The sequence below is a fragment of the Salvelinus fontinalis genome, chromosome 4, assembly GCF_029448725.1.
Source record: "Salvelinus fontinalis isolate EN_2023a chromosome 4, ASM2944872v1, whole genome shotgun sequence".
Taxonomy (NCBI): domain Eukaryota; kingdom Metazoa; phylum Chordata; class Actinopteri; order Salmoniformes; family Salmonidae; genus Salvelinus; species Salvelinus fontinalis.
In genome coordinates this window covers 1,818,566-1,835,169 of record NC_074668.1, presented here as the reverse complement: position 1 = coordinate 1,835,169, position 16,604 = coordinate 1,818,566, and the positions used below count along the sequence as shown (strand labels likewise).

Below are 16,604 nucleotides of genomic sequence, written 5' to 3'. Positions count from 1 at the left end.
TGATTGCTAGACCTTGCTGTTGACTGCTGAGGGGTGTGGTTTATGACTGTTTTCTGAATAGGTTTTGATGGCTTTGTTGTCGGTTGTTGTAAACCTCTTTGTAGTGGGGTCTTTGGAACTGCACCTAATGCAGCAAACTCAACAGGTGATGGTTCAGGTTCCTCATAGACCTCAGGTTCCTGGTTCTCAAAACAGGACTTCATTCCATCTTGTTGGCTTAGTAAGTGGGCTGCCACAGCATGGGATTGAGAAGTTGACTCAACACTCTCCAGGACCTTCAGTCTGACACTATATGCTGCTATGTCCGTTTCCAGTTCCATTTTTTACATTCTAACATTCAGTTGAGCTTTCTCCAGTTCCAATGCATGCTTGTCCTGTAATGATGCTTGGCGAGCGAGTAGGGCTGCTCGTTCTGCCTAGGCTTTTAGGCGTGCAGAGGACACTGAGGATGATGCAGCCTTAGAATACTTTGTTTTCTTGATATTTTTGACACATTGGAAATGCTGTCATGTGGTTGAATGAGCGTTTGTAGCTCAACTTCAGCATTTTTCCATATTTCCACCTCTTTCAGGAAATATTCATAAGTCCTCATTCTTGATTGATAATAGTTAATGCTCTCATTTTCCTGTTCCTGCTCTGTGAACAGCTCTAGTACAGATTCATGAGCATTCTGAAAGTAATTTTCCTGTTCCTCCTCTGTGACTAGCTCTAGTACAGATTCATGATCATTCTGAAAGTAATTTTCCTGTTCCTCCTCTGTGACCAGCTCTAGTACGGATTCATGAGCATTCTGAAAGTCATTTTCCTGTTCCTCCTCTGTGACCAGCTCTAGTACAGATTCATGAGCATTCTGAAAGTCATTGAGAACAGCATCAAAAGCTTCAAGACCCTCATTCACAGCTTCAATATTTCCTCCATCAACTAGAAGGACTTTTATTTAATTAATTGTGCGTGTACACTCTCCAAGTTGGCCTTTCAGGGCTGGGTAGGGTGAATTTCAAATGCTCCTCTGTCCTCTCCAGTGGGGTCTTATTTGGGATTTCATCTTCCATCATTCACTTTTAATTTACGAGGACACAGTTGAAGATTTGATTGTTAAACGCAATGCCTCTTTAGACCTCCATTAATGCTTTAAAGACACAGTCATCCATTTCAGCATATTGACCCATTTAGCATTGAACATGTGGAAGTTCGGCATTTTAAACACACAGTATCTTTAGATCCTTTAGTTGTGTTTCATTGTTGCATTGTATTTCCACATTATACCTAATAATAGACATCTGACTAGGCTTCATTTGTCACGGCTGTTGAAAGAACTGGACCAACGTGCAGCGTGGTGAGCTTACATATTCCTTTTTATTTTGGATGACGCCGACAAAAACAATAAACAATACAAAAACAAGCTTAAGGCTATAGTGCCAACAAACAAAGACAACTTCCCACACAGAAAGGAGGGAAAAGGGCTACCTAAGTATGGTTCCCTATCAGAGACAACGATAGACAGCTGTCCCTGATTGAGAACCATACCCGGCCAAAACATAGAAACACAAAATCATAGAAAACGAAACCTAGAATGCCCACCCCAAATCACACCCTGACCAAACCAAATAGAGACATTAAAAGGCTCTCTAAGGTCAGGGCGTGACAACATTGTTGCATTGTAATTCCACATTATAACTAATAATAGACATCTGACTAGGCTACATTGTTGCATTGTATTTCCACATTATCTCTAATAATATATTTCTGACTTGGCTACATTGATGCATTGTATTTCCACATTATAACTAATAATAGACATCTGACTTGGCTACATTGTTGCATTGTATTTCCACATTGTAACTAATAATAGACATCTGACTTGGCTACATTGTTGCATTGTATTTCCACATTATCTCTAATAATAGACATCTGACTTGGCTACATTGATGCATTGTATTTCCACATTGTAACTAATAATAGACATCTGACTTGGCTACATTGATGCATTGTATTTCCACATTGTAACTAATAATAGACATCTGACTTGGCTACATTGATGCATTGTATTTCCACATTATAACTAATAATAGACATCTGACTAGGCTACATTGATGCAGAGGATCTCAGTGTTTCCCAAACTCAAACTTCATTGTTTTCACAGCGCTGTGTTTTGAATTCCATTCCCAAGTTTATCAAACATTCCAATTATTAGCACATTTGCGCTTCCATAATATACTTGATCAAACTATGGCATAAGGGGACGACAAGCGGACAAGAGGCAATCCGTAATTTCGATGAAGACAAAAATGAGCGAGCTAGGACGGACGTAGTCAATATATAAAATGGCGCCGATAGAGAGCCGTGCTTCTAGCCCCGAGGAAACTTTGCAGTGTTATTTCTTACATTGTTAGCCCAGACATTTTAGTGTGTTATTACATACAGTGAGGGGGGGGGGGGGGGGGCACTACATTCAGCCAGCTCCCTGGTCCAGCTATAGAGAGAAATAGTAACGGCATATTTTTGTAGGTACTAACTCCGCCATGATTCGTTCGACAGCCTATGGGGTAATGAATGGCGTTTTTGTAGTTTTTTAAAATTATCGCCGAAAATGAGTTATTTGGTAAATACAGGCTGAGGAAATGTTATCCACTTTGTTCGATGAGATAATCTTCATCAGCTAACGTCACATTTTGTGATTACTTTAATAATTTCTGCACATAAAGCACATAAAGGCTTCATAATTGATAAAGGTCATGTTAAATGACTGATATTATCTCATAGAAAGAAACCTATCAGATCTCCTCAGTCCGTCTTAACTTCAGACATTATTTTTGGTGTTTTGTCATATTTCTACCATTATTACATTTACATTTTAGTAATTTAGCAGACGCTCTGGTAATATTTTACTAAATACATATACTGGGACATCTTTTAACACTTTCCTCACAGTAACACACATTTTCAGTCTTTATTAGTCTTATTAAACCAATTATTTATTCATTTCTGCCCTGAGAAATATATTCAGTTCCTCCACATTGAAATGAATGGCGGCCAATTTTAAAATAGGTTGTTGTGACTGATTTTACACTGAATCCATGATGACTCTATGAAACTTTTCAAATGGGTCTCCTTGTTCTGTGGGGAGTTTGTTGTAGTTATCATCTATGGTACGATGTGATAATAAAACACATCCCAATGCTGCCCATTCTGTCTCATCAATATACCCCAAAATGCATACAGGTATGACCTTTGACCCCCCAAGGTGGACCCATGGAGATGTCATTAACATTCCAATTATTTTATACTTAATTTCATACCTTATACCTTATTTCATACCTCAAGTTAATAACATATCAATTGCCTTATTTTGCAAAGATTGTTCCCTGATAATACATTAATTTCTATTTTCTGGATATCAACAGATTTGCTTCTGAAGTAACAAGCTATAAATCCATGTGAAAACAAATCCCCTCCAAGAGTGTATTTTGTTACAAAATACAGCACTGAAGCAGAGAACATTAAAATAATAATTAAAAATAATTGGGGAATAATCCAAAGTGATACGCTACTACGCCAAGTCTTTCCTGAGCCACCAGTCGTCATAAGCTTTCTTTGGGACTGGGGGGCAGTGTTGAGTAGCTTGGATAAAAAGGTGCCCAGAGTAAACTGCCTGCTACTCAGGCCTAAAAGCTAGAATATGCATATAATTAGTAGATTTCGATAGAAAACACTCTGAAGTTTCTAAAACGGTTTAAATGATGTCTGTGAGTATAACAGAACTCATATGATAGGCAAAAACCTGAGAAAAAATCCAACCAGGAAGTGGGAATCTGAGGTTTGTAGTTTTTTAAGTCATTGCCTATCAAATATACAGTGTCTATGGGGTGATATTGCACTTCCTAAGGCTTCCACTAGATGTCAACAGTCTTTAGAACCTTGTTTGAGGCTTCTACTATGAAGGGGGAGAGAAAGAGAGCTGTTTCAACCAGGTGTCTGCATTGAGCTGATCACGCGCGCGTCCGTGAGAGGTAGCTGCGTTCCCTTTAATTTCTAAAGACAAAGAAATTCTCTGGTTGGAACATTATTGAAGATTTATGAATAAAACATCCTAACGATTGATGCTATACATCGTTTGACATGTTTCTACGAACTGTAACGGAACTTTTTTACTTTTCGTCTGGACCTAGTGCTCGCGCCTCATGAATTTGGATTTGTGAACTAAACGCGTGAACAAAAATGAGGTATTTGGACATAAATGATGGACTTTATCGAACAAAACAAACATTTATTGTGGAACTGGGATTCCTGGGAGTGCATTCTGATGAAGATCATCAAAGGTAAGTGAATATTTATAATGCTATTTCTGACTTCTGTTGACTCCACAACATGGCGCGTATCTGTATGGCTTGTTTTTGTGTCTGAGCGCTGTACTCAGATTATTGCATGGTGTGCTTTTTCCGTAAAGTTTTTTTGAAATCTGACACAGCGGTTGCATTGAGAAGTGAATCTAAAATTCCATGCATAACACTTGTATCTTTTAGCAATGTTTATTATGAGTATTTCTGTAAATTGATGTGGCTCTCTGCAAAATCACCAAATGTTTTGGAACTACTGAACATAACGCACCAATGTATACGGAGATTTTTGGACATAAATATGAACTTTATCGAACAAAACATACATGTATTGTGTAACATGAAGTCCTTTGAGTGTCATCTGATGAAGATCATCAAAGGTTAGTGATTCATTTTATCTCTATTTCCGCTTTTTGTGACACCTCTCTTTGGCTGGAAAAATGGCTGTGTTTTTCTGTGACTAGGTGCAGACCTAACATAATCGTTTGGTGTGCTTTCGTCGTAAAGCCTTTTTGAAAACGGACACTGTGGCTGGATTTACAACAATTTTATCTTTAAAATGGTTTATAATACTTGTATATTTGAGGAATTTTAATTATGGGATTTCTGTTGTTTTGAATTTGGCGCCCTGCAATTTCACTGGCTATTGGCGAGGTGGGATGCTACCGTCCCACATATCCCAGAGATTAAGAGATGTCCTACCCTAAATGACAAATTAGTCCACAGTTATCTTCCGGGTGACTCTCAAAAACTTGGCTTGACCACAAACCCAAGGGCTCTTTTAAATGTAACCAGTGCAACCATTGCAGAAATATTGCACAGAAAAAGTATTTTGTTGACACAGCTTCCAAAATGGAGTATTACATCAAGCATTTCATTAACTGCAAAACCACTCATGTCATCTATAGATTGGAATGTGCACAGTGCAAGGTGTTCTACATTGGAAGGATGAAGAGACGCCTTCAAGACCGCTTAACGGAACACAAGGACGCCATACGGGTAGGCAATGAAGACTACCCCATGGCAAGGCACTACAAGTCCTTACACCATGGCAACCCTGCCTCCCTACAAGCTATGGGTATTGATCATGTTCCGGCCTCTATTAGAAAAGGGGAGCGTCTTAAACAGTTTTTGGATTTACAAACTACAGGCCATTAAATACCCTGGTCTAAATGAAGATATGGATTTACAAACTACAGGCCATTAAATACCCTGGTCTAAATGAAGATATGGATTTACAAACTACAGGCCATTAAATACCCTGGTCTAAATGAAGATATGGATTTACAAACTACAGGCCACTAAATACCCTGGTTTAAATGAAGATATGGATTTACAAACTACAGGCCACTAAATACCCTGGTTTAAATGAAGATATGGATTTACAAACTACAGGCCACTAAGTACCCTGGTTTAAATGAAGATATGGATTTGCAAACTACAGGCCACTAAGTACCCTGGTTTAAATGAAGATATGGATTTACAAACTACAGGCCACTAAATACCCTGGTTTAAATGAAGATATGGATTTACAGACTACAGGCCACTAAATACCCTGGTTTAAATGAAGACATGGGATTTACAAACTACAGGCCACTAAATACCCTGGTTTAAATGAAGACATGGATAAAACAAACTACAGGCCACTAAATACCCTGGTTTAAATGAAGACATGGGATTTACAAACTACAGGCCACTAAATACCCTGGTTTAAATGAAGACATGGATAAAACAAACTACAGGCCACTAAATACCCTGGTTTAAATGAAGACATGGGATTTACAAACTACAGGCCACTAAATACCCTGGTTTAAATGAAGACATGGATAAAACAAACTACAGGCCACTAAATACCCTGGTTTAAATGAAGACATGGGATTTACAAACTACAGGCCACTAAATACCCTGGTTTAAATGAAGATATGGATTTACAAACTACAGGCCACTAAATACCCTGGTTTAAATGAAGACATGGATAAAACAAACTACAGGCCACTAAATACCCTGGTTTAAATGAAGACATGGGATTTACAAACTACAGGCCACTAAATACCCTGGTTTAAATGAAGACATGGGATTTACAAACTACAGGCCACTAAATACCCTGGTTTAAATGAAGACATGGATAAAACAAACTACAGGCCACTAAATACCCTGGTTTAAATGAAGAGATGGGATTTACAAACTACAGGCCACTAAATACCCTGGTTTAAATGAAGACATGGGATTTACAAACTACAGGCCACTAAATACCCTGGTTTAAATGAAGATATGGATTTACAAACTACAGGCCACTAAATACTCTGGTTTAAATGAAGATATGGATTTACAAAATACAGGCCACTAAGTACCCTGGTTTAAATGAAGATATGGATTTACAAACTACAGGCCACTAAATACCCTGGTTTAAATGAAGATATGGATTTACAAACTACAGGCCACTAAATACCCTGGTTTAAATGAAGATATGGATTTACAAACTACAGGCCACTAAATACCCTGGTTTAAATGAAGATATGGATTTACAAACTACAGGCCACTAAATACCCTGGATAAATGAAGATATGGATTTACAAACTACAGGCCACTAAATACCCTGGTTTAAATGAAGATATGGATTTACAAACTACAGGACACTAAATACCCTGGTTTAAATGAAGATATAGATTTACAAACTACAGGCCACTAAATACCCTGGTTTAAATGAAGATATGGATTTACAAACTACAGGCCACTAAATACCCTGGATAAATGAAGATATGGATTTACAAACTACAGGCCACTAAATACCCTGGTTTAAATGAAGACATGGATAAAACAAACTACAGGACACTAAATACCCTGGTTTAAATGAAGATATGGATTTACAAACTACAGGCCACTAAATACCCTGGTTTAAATGAAGATATGGATTTACAAACTACAGGCCACTAAATACCCTGGTTTAAATGAAGATATGGATTTCTCACCCTTCCTGTAGGGTCGTGATGGGTCCATTTGCTGCCATCTAGTGGACATTTTGCTCAATTGCCCTCAGCTATGTTTAGACTGTTGTTGTTCATGTTTGCTGTGTTCTATGGAATATATTGCTGTGTTCTAGTGTTCTATGGAATATATTGCTGTGTTCTAGTGTTCTATGGAATATATTGCGTACTTAGTCTTGACACTTCTCCCAGTCATATCTAAGTGTTCTGATACTTCTAGCTTGGAGTTGTATTTTTATGGTAACATAGCTACAGTATTTCACTTTTTAATGTGTATAGTATTGCTTACTAGTTGTGTCCAATCAATTTTGTAACCACTCCCTCTACAAATTAGGGCTAAGCTGTTCAATAGAGGACATTGTTTTATTTCTTTGTACTTCCTGACGAAGGCCATGCAGCCGAAACGCGTCGGATTTTTAAAAACGTTGTTTCTATTGAACATGCCATAACAAATAAAGGCATTTTAATTAATTATATGACGAGTGCCTTGGTCCTCCTTTCTTTTTGATGACCAATTCACCCCTTTTACCAAAGAGCACCTTCTGTCTACCAAAATGTACTATTGTGTACCTTAGTAGCGCTTCCCTTCCTCCTCTTTCTACTGTAGAGATATGTTTAAGGTTTCAACTTGAAACATTACATCACAACAACAGCAGGATCCTGATGAACTTTGATTGATGAAGGTCAGCAAATAGAAAACAACAGTGTGACTGTGGTAAAATAATAACACTCCTATGTTTCTCTCACAGTGGAGGAAAATACAGTGGGATTCTCTCTATCTGGTCTCCTCTCTAACCCCTACACAAAACAGTTGTCTCTCTAACTGGTCTCCTCTCTAACCCCTACACAAAACAGTTGTCTCTCTAACTAGTCTCCTCTCTAATCCCTACACAAAACAGTTGTCTCTAACTAGTCTCCTCTCTAACCCCTACACAAAACAGTTGTCTCTCTAACTGGTCTCCTCTCTAACCCCTACACAAAACAGTTGTCTCTCTAACCAGTCTCCTCTCTAACCCCTACACAAAACAGTTGTCTCTCTAACTAGTCTCCTCTCTAATCCCTACACAAAACAGTTGTCTCTAACTAGTCTCCTCTCTAACCCCTACACAAAACAGTTGTCTCTCTAACTGGTCTCCTCTCTAACCCCTACACAAAACAGTTGTCTCTCTAACTAGTCTCCTCTCTAATCCCTACACAAAACAGTTGTCTCTAACTAGTCTCCTCTCTAACCCCTACACAAAACAGGTGTCTCTAACTAGTCTCCTCTCTAACCACTACACAAAACAGGTGTCTCTAACTAGTCTCCTCTCTAATCCCTACACAAAACAGTTGTCTCTAACTAGTCTCCTCTCTAACCACTACACAAAACAGGTGTCTCTAACTAGTCTCCTCTCTAACCCCTACACAAAACAGTTGTCTCTATCTGGTCTCCTCTCTAACCCCTACACAAAACAGTTGTCTCTAACTGGTCTCCTCTCTAACCACTACACAAAACAGTTGTCTCTAACGGGTCTCCTCTCTAACCACCACACAAAACAGTTGTCTCTAACTGGTCTCCTCTCTAACCCCAACACAAAACAGTTTTCTCTCTAACTAGTCTCCTCTCTAACCCCAACACAAAACAGTTTTCTCTCTAACTAGTCTCCTCTCTAACCCCTACACAAAACAGTTTTCTCTCTAACTAATCTCCTCTCTAACCACTACACAAAACAGTTGTCTCTATCTGGTCTCCTCTCTAACCCCAACACAAAACAGTTGTCTCTCTAACTAGTCTCCTCTCTAACCACTACACAAAACAGTTGTCTCTCTAACTAGTCTCCTCTCTAACCACTACACAAAACAGTTGTCTCTAACTAATCTCCTCTCTAACCACTACACAAAACAGTTGTCTCTAACTAATCTCCTCTCTAACCACTACACAAAACAGTTGTCTCTAACTGGTATCCTCTCTAACCCCTACACAAAACAGTTGTCTCTAACTGGTATCCTCTCTAACCCCTACACAAAACAGTTGTCTCTAACTGGTATCCTCTCTAACCACTACACAAAACAGTTGTCTCTAACTGGTATCCTCTCTAACCACTACACAAAACAGTTGTCTCTAACTGGTATCCTCTCTAACCACTACACAAAACAGTTGTCTCCACAGCAACAGAACAATAATCTAATGCATTACTCATCAATTCACTGTAGACATACACTGTGTGTACAAAACATGAAGGCCACTTGATCTTTCCATGATATAGACTGACCAGGTGAATCCAGGTGAAAGCTATGATCCCTTATTCATGTCACTTGTTAAATCCACTTCAATCAGTGTAGATGAAGGAGAGGAGACTTGTTAAATTCACTTCAATCAGTGGAGATGAAGGGGAGGAGACTTGTTAAATCCACTTCAATCAGTGTAGATGAAGGGGAGGAGACTTGTTAAATTCACTTCAATCAGTGGAGATGAAGGGGAGGAGACTTGTTAAATCCACTTCAATCAGTGTAGATGAAGGGGAGGAGACTTGTTAAATCCACTTCAATCAGTGTAGATGAAGGGGAGGAGACTTGTTAAATCCACTTCAATCAGTGTAGATGAAGGGGAGGAGACTTGTTAAATCCACTTCAATCAGTGTAGATGAAGGAGAGGAGACTTGTTAAATTCACTTCAATCAGTGGAGATGAAGGGGAGGAGACTTGTTAAATCCACTTCAATCAGTGGAGATGAAGGGGAGGAGACTTGTTAAATCCACTTCAATCAGTGGAGATGAAGGGGAGGAGACTTGTTAAATCCACTTTAATCAGTGTAGATGAAGGGGAGGAGGAAGGTTAAAGAAGGATGTTGAGACATGGATTGTGTATGTGTGCCATTCAAAGGGTGAATGGGCAAGATACAATATATAAATGCCTTTGAACAGGGTATGGTAACGGGTGCATGGAGCACTGGCTTGTGTAAAGAACTGCAACGCTGCTGGGTTTCCTGTGTGTATCAAGAATGGTCCACCACCCAAAGGACATCCAGACAACTTGACAACTGTGGGAAGCATTGGAGTCAACATGGTACAGCATCCGTGTGGAAGGCTTTCGACACTGTGTAGAGTCCATGCTGTTTGGAGTGTAACTCAGTATTAGGAAGGTGTTCTTAATGTTTTGTCCACTCGGTGTATATTTAAAGTTTCAACATGAAACAATTTGATAAAGAACAGGAAGTAGTGTATGGTAAATACAGCATGGTTCTCTCTGTTCAATAGTAGACCTCCTCAAACACTGAGTAAAAGTCTCACTCAGATCTTTAGAGTTCTCAGTCTCTGACTCCGCCCGCTGACCTCCTGACCCCCCACAACCCTCTCCATTCTAAAAGGCTGCAGTGCAAAGGTCAATAATCTACGTTGGTTTGGAATTCTGTTTTACGTCTCATCAAGATCTTTACAGACCTCCCTCCCCTCCTTCTCTAGACACTGTAGACTGGACCAGACATTATTCTGACCTGTTTTCCCCATGACCACCATGATCCATGGTCACTCACCACGGTACAGTGGACAGTAGACCTGGTCTGGTTCTACACATAGACGGTGATGGTGAATCATGTCAGATTGTGGAGAAGCCAACTTGATGAGTTTCTCCTGACCCAGCCCAACAACCCTATCAGTGCCCTCTGACCTCTCCCTTCTTGCAGCAGTCTCCCCTCCAACACTGAGTGAGCTTCACTGACCTCTTTCAAGTTCTGTCTCAGTCTCTCCACCTCTCCACCTTTCTCCTCCATCTGTCTATTCTTCTCTTTCATCTGTCTGCTGAACTCTCTCTGCATCTTTGTCTGTGAGATCATGATGTTACTCTGTAACTCAGGTAGGACTATCTTCATCAGGTTTCTCTCTGCTTCAACTCTGGCCTCTCCTTCATAGTTCTCCATCATCTCCTCTATCTCCTGTCTGTGTCTCTCCTCCATCTCCCTCCTCTCATTCTCTGTCTTCTCTCTAAATCTCTCCATCTTTCTCTCCATCTCCTCCCTCCTATCAGACTCCCTCTTCAGCTCCTTCTCCAGCTCTATTTTCTTCTCCTCATCCCTCTCTTCTTTCACCTGTCTCTCCAGTTCTGTTATTCGTTCTCTGAGAATTCTGATATTTCTCTTGAGCTTCTGGATTTCTCCATCTTTCTCCTCCATAGAATCCTGCATCTCCTTCTCAAGCCTCTCTCTCAAGTCTCTCTCCTCCCTCTGTTTCCTCTCTCCTCTCTCTCTCTGGATCTTTCCCTCCATCTCTCTAACCTGGGTCTCTGCCTCCTGGTAGGTCTGACTGCTGTAGAATCTCTCTCTGTTTCCTGCCACCATCTCCTCTACCTGATCCAGCAGCTCTGATACCTGAGTGCCATGGGCCCTGTCCTTAATGTTGAGGACGTGGTACCTGCTCCCACTTTTCTCTACTAGCTGCTGGAGGTCCTGACTTCCTGCTTGGAGAAACTCCTCAATGCTCTGCTCTTTCAGGACATCATCATGAGTGAATAGAATCACAGTGTGTTCCCAACAACCCTCCCCAAACATATCCTCTGTTCTCTCCAGCACCCCTCTCTCCTCCCCCTTAGAGGGCTCCACTGGTATGACCAGGAGGAAGGCGTGGGGTCCCGGGGCAGACAGACGGACACAGAGCCCCACATCCTGTCTCATCTCCTCCAGAGAGAGTCCAGGACAGAACCAGTCTGGAGTGTCCACCAGCACCAGCCGTCTCCCACACACGTCCCCCTCTCTCCTCTTACTCCTCTGGGTCACTGCAGAGGGGCTGGCCTGGGCCCCAAACTCCTCTCTGCCCAGGATGGTGTTTCCTGCTGCACTCCTCCCAGCCCCAGTCCTCCCCAGCAGCACCAGTCTCAGCTCAGACACACTGGGAGACACTGGGGAGTCTGGACTGCTGCTCTCTCCTCCCACTGCAACACAACACACAGCACTGATCAACACACTGACTCTCTGGAGGATGTACAACAGAGTCAAATATAATATAATCTACATCCATAACTCACTATCTGGAGGATGTACAACAGAGTCAAATATAATATAATCTACATCCATAACTCAATATCTGGAGGATGTACAACAGAGTCAAATATAATATAATCTACATCCATAACTCAATATCTGGAGGATGTACAACAGAGTCAAATATAATATAATCTACATCCATAACTCACTCTCTGGAGGATTTAACTCCATGCTGTTATCAAGACTCCATGAGAATATCAAGATTGATGACAGTTCGAGACAACATGTATAACTCACTAAGTGAAGGATGGTCCACTATAGACTAGAAACAGTAGGAGACAACAGGACAATATTGATAACTCACTAAGTGAAGGATGGTCCACTATAGACTAGAAACAGTAGGAGACAACAGGACAATAGTGATAACTCACTAAGTGAAGGATGGTCCACTATAGACTAGAAACAGTAGGAGACAACAGGACAATAGTGATAACTCACTAAGTGGAGGAAGCTCCTTGCTGTGTCTCCTCCTGACTGGGAGTATGGAACCTGTATCTGACGTCTCTCCAGGTTCTAAAATAATAGAACAACCATTTAGAATGGGAACATTTACCTCAGTGACACATGGAGGCACATAGACCTACTGAAGGGGAGTTCTGGGTTTCTTTTGAAATGTTAAGTAACACATATCTCACTCACCAGTCATCTGGGCTGAGATCTCTCTTCTCAGTCTCTCTACCTCAGTCTTCACATCACATATCTGTTGAGCTGAAATAACAAAGGAGGACTAGGATCTGAATTCTGTGTTAAAGACTTTAGACAGAAATATGATGCAGAGGGAAAGTATGAAGTGATGGACAACAATATTCACAACTCAGTGGAGAGTCGACAATAACCTGAGAATTGAGGAAAGTACAGAAGACTAAATGTATTAATGGTGTGAATAATCTTACCCAGTTCAGCATTTTCATTGTTGACATCCTCCAGCTGTTTGTCTCTTTCCTTTAACTGCTTCTCTCTCTCCTCTAGTAGGTTATCTTTCTCTTCTACTTCCTGCCTCCTCTCTTTTAGTTCATTTTCTTTTCCCTTCAGTAATTTGTCTCTCTGTTCCAGCTGTTTGTCCTTCTCTTCCAGTAGTCTGTCTCTCTCTTCCAGTAGTCTGTCCTTCTCTCCCAGTCTGTGGTTGCTGTCCTCTAGTTGAAGGTCTTTTTCCTGCAGTAGGACTCTGAAGTTCTCTACTTGGCTGTTCTTGTCCTGCAGGTTCTTTCTCAGTGCCTCTAGTTGAATGTCTCTATCCTTTAGTTGCTTGTCTTTCTCTTCCAGTTGGTTTTCTTTCTCTTCTAATAGTTTCTCCCTCTGTTCCATTATCTGGTTCTTCTCCTCCAGGAGTCTCTCTTTCTCTCTCACTTCCTGGGTCATATCATCCAGTTGTGTGTCTTTCTCCTCTAGTTGTTTCATCATATCCTGTCTTAATTTCACTTCTTCCATCTTCAACTCTGAGAGAGAGCAATTAACATATTTAATTGGTTGTTTGAATAAGTAATGTATTAATTCATTCAATAGTATGCCTATAAAGACGTTATCATTTGATGGAGGTGGTACAATTATTAGTAATTATTTCCTCCAGTCAACAGTTATCTGAGCTGAACCAATCATCAACTGGTCTATTGACTATTTGATACATTACAAATGAATTAGTCTGAAAAACTGAATGACATCACTCATGTTCCCTGATTCAATCCTCTCTCCTCCAGACTCTCTCATACTTACCAAGCTCACCAGCTGCCTCCCTCTTCAGCTTGTCCTCCTGGGTCTCATCTTGTAAATACTGTGAACCTGATCCTATGGTGTAAAACAGAGAGGTGAGTTCTGTGTGGTAGACTACATCACTATATACAGAACAAACAGGACCAATCAGATTTCTCCTGTCACTCAAGCCTCCCTCATGTAGGAACTGTGGGCACCAATGAGATCTGGTTAACTTAATAAATAATGTTGTTTTGTTATTGTCCTATCTCTGATCAAATGATTATGTTCATTGTTTGTGATAACCAGCATTGGGCTCAATGGCAGATACATGATATTGTGTCAGGAGGCAGGGTTCTATGGAATATACATTCAGTAGAATTTTAAGAACATCTATACATCTTAATCCAACCTACCTTGAGAACATTTGGGGAGAGTATTGATAAATGTAAAGAAACTGATTTAATTTGTAGCCTTGAAGAAGACACACTGCTGTTCACAAGGCCTGTAGTTTTTATAGTATCAGATTAACACTCTGGTCTGTTCTTTGTCTTGTGTTACTGGTTGTCAATAAACAAAACAGACAAATAAGAAATTACTCACGTGGTCCTGATCACCCATTATCCAAGATGGAGAGTCATGAATAATGATAATGTAAAACAGAATGCATTAGTTATTATTGTTCATTGAATTTCTGTCTCATTACATACTTTAATGAAATACCATACATCATATTGGAATAACTGTTCATCACATTCATTACTAATGTACATCTAGGGAAAGGGATGTAAGCAGTGCTACTACTGGAACAGTCTGAACATCACAGAATGATTCATACTAGGACATCAAACTGAATTCATGTCACGTTTGTTGAAAGATGGATTGGACCAAGGTGCAGCGTGGTAGGCGTACATCATCAATTTATTAAATCAACACCAAAAACAAGAAAGAATAAACGACACGTAAAGTTTTGTAGCGCTAACACAGCAACTAACCAAAAACAAGAACCATACCCGGCCAACAAAGAAATAGAAAAACTAGAATGCCCACCCAAATCCTACCCTGACCTAACCAAATAGAGAAATAAAAAGGCTCTCTAAGGTCAGGGCGTGACAATTCAAGATGATTCCATGTTCATTTTGGAGTGTGATATGTTGAGCTCTATGGAAGAAAAATTGTGGGAAGGCTATGTGAAATGGTGACCTCCTATAGCATATATATTTTGGAAGATCTATGATATGAAAATTCTGGATAATTTGAAGAACATCTATACATCTTAATCCAACCTACCTTGAGAACATTTGGGGAGAGTATTGATAAATGTAAAGAAACTGATTTAATTTGTAGCCTTGAAGAAGACACACTGCTGTTCACAAGGCCTGTAGTTTTTATAGTATCAGATTAACACTCTGGTCTGTTATTTGTCTCGTGTTATTGGTTGTCAATAAACAAAACAGACAAATAAGTAATTACTCACCTGGAACTGATCATCCATTATCCAAGATGGAGAGTCATGAATAATGATCATGTAAAACAGAATGCATTAGTTATTATTGTTCATTTAATTTCTGTCTCACTACATAATTTAATGAAATACCATACATCATATTGATATGACTGTTCATCACATTCATTACTAATGTACATCTAGGGAAAGGGATGTAAGCAGTGCTACTATTGGAACAGTCTAAACATCACAGAATGATTCATACTAGGACATCAAACTGAATTCATGTCACGTTCGTTGAAAGATGGATCGGACCAAGGTGCAGCGTGGTAGGCGTACATCATCAATTTATTAAATCAACACCAAAAACAAGAAAGAATAAACGACACGTAAAGTTTTGTAGCGCTAACACAGCAACTAACCAAAAACAAGAACCATACCCGACCAACAAAGAAATACAAAAACTGGAGTGCCCACCCAAATCATACCCTGACCTAACCAAATAGAGAAATAAAAAGGCTCTCTAAGGTCAGGGCGTGACAATTCAAGCTGATTCCATGTTCATTTTGGAGTGTGATATGTTGAGCTCTATGGCAGAAATATTGTGGGAGATCTATGATTTGAAAATTCTGGATAATTTGAAGAACATCTATACATCTTAATCCAACCTATCTTGAGAATATTTGGGGAGAGTATTGATAAATGTAAAAGAAAACGTATTTAATTTGTAGCCTTGAAGAAGACACACTGCTGTTCACAAGGCCTGTAGTTTTTATAGTATCAGATTAACACTCTGGTCTGTTCTTTGTCTTGTGTTATTTGTTGTCAATAAACAAAACAGACAAATAAGTAATTACTCACGTGTAACTGATCATCCATTATCCAAGATGGAGAGTCATGAATAATGATCATGTAAAACAGAATGCATTAGTTATTATTGTTCATTGAATTTCTGTCTCATTACATAATTTAATGAAATACCATACATCATATTGGAATGACTGTTCATCACATTCATTACTAATGTACATCTAGGGAAAGGGATGTAAGCAGCACTACTATGTGAGCAGTCTGAGAATGACTGAATGCTTCATAATAAGACATCAAGCTAAATTCAAGCTGATTCTATTTTAATT

At 39.7% G+C, this 16,604-nt stretch overlaps 1 protein-coding gene across 1 annotated transcript; it reads right to left on the bottom strand.

Moving 5' to 3' along the window:
- Nucleotides 1-1,337: 1,337 nt before the first annotated feature.
- Nucleotides 1,338-14,225, bottom strand: LOC129852983 (myosin-11-like). The gene is made up of 5 exons (XM_055918591.1): nt 14,046-14,225; nt 13,229-13,771; nt 12,975-13,043; nt 12,774-12,848; nt 1,338-12,223 (listed from the first exon to the last, which is right to left on the bottom strand). Exons 2-5 carry the CDS (start codon nt 13,761-13,763, stop codon nt 10,890-10,892), a joined length of 2,013 nt encoding a protein of 670 aa, XP_055774566.1. The 5' UTR covers nt 13,764-13,771; nt 14,046-14,225; the 3' UTR covers nt 1,338-10,889.
- Nucleotides 14,226-16,604: the final 2,379 nt, after the last annotated feature.

What these genes read in the sequence shown, in the direction of transcription:
- LOC129852983 (XM_055918591.1), bottom strand. Translation starts at nt 13,763, where the DNA reads ATGGAAGAAGTGAAATTAAGACAGGATATGATGAAACAACTAGAGGAG. An exon ending in CAATGAAAATGCTGAACTGG is followed by an intron (nt 13,044 to 13,228) that starts GTAAGATTATTC and finishes TTGTTATTTCAG; the next exon opens with CTCAACAGATATGTGATGTG. An exon ending in CAAGGAGCTTCCTCCACTTA is followed by an intron (nt 12,224 to 12,773) that starts GTGAGTTATCAC and finishes GTTGTGTTGCAG; the next exon opens with TGGGAGGAGAGAGCAGCAGT.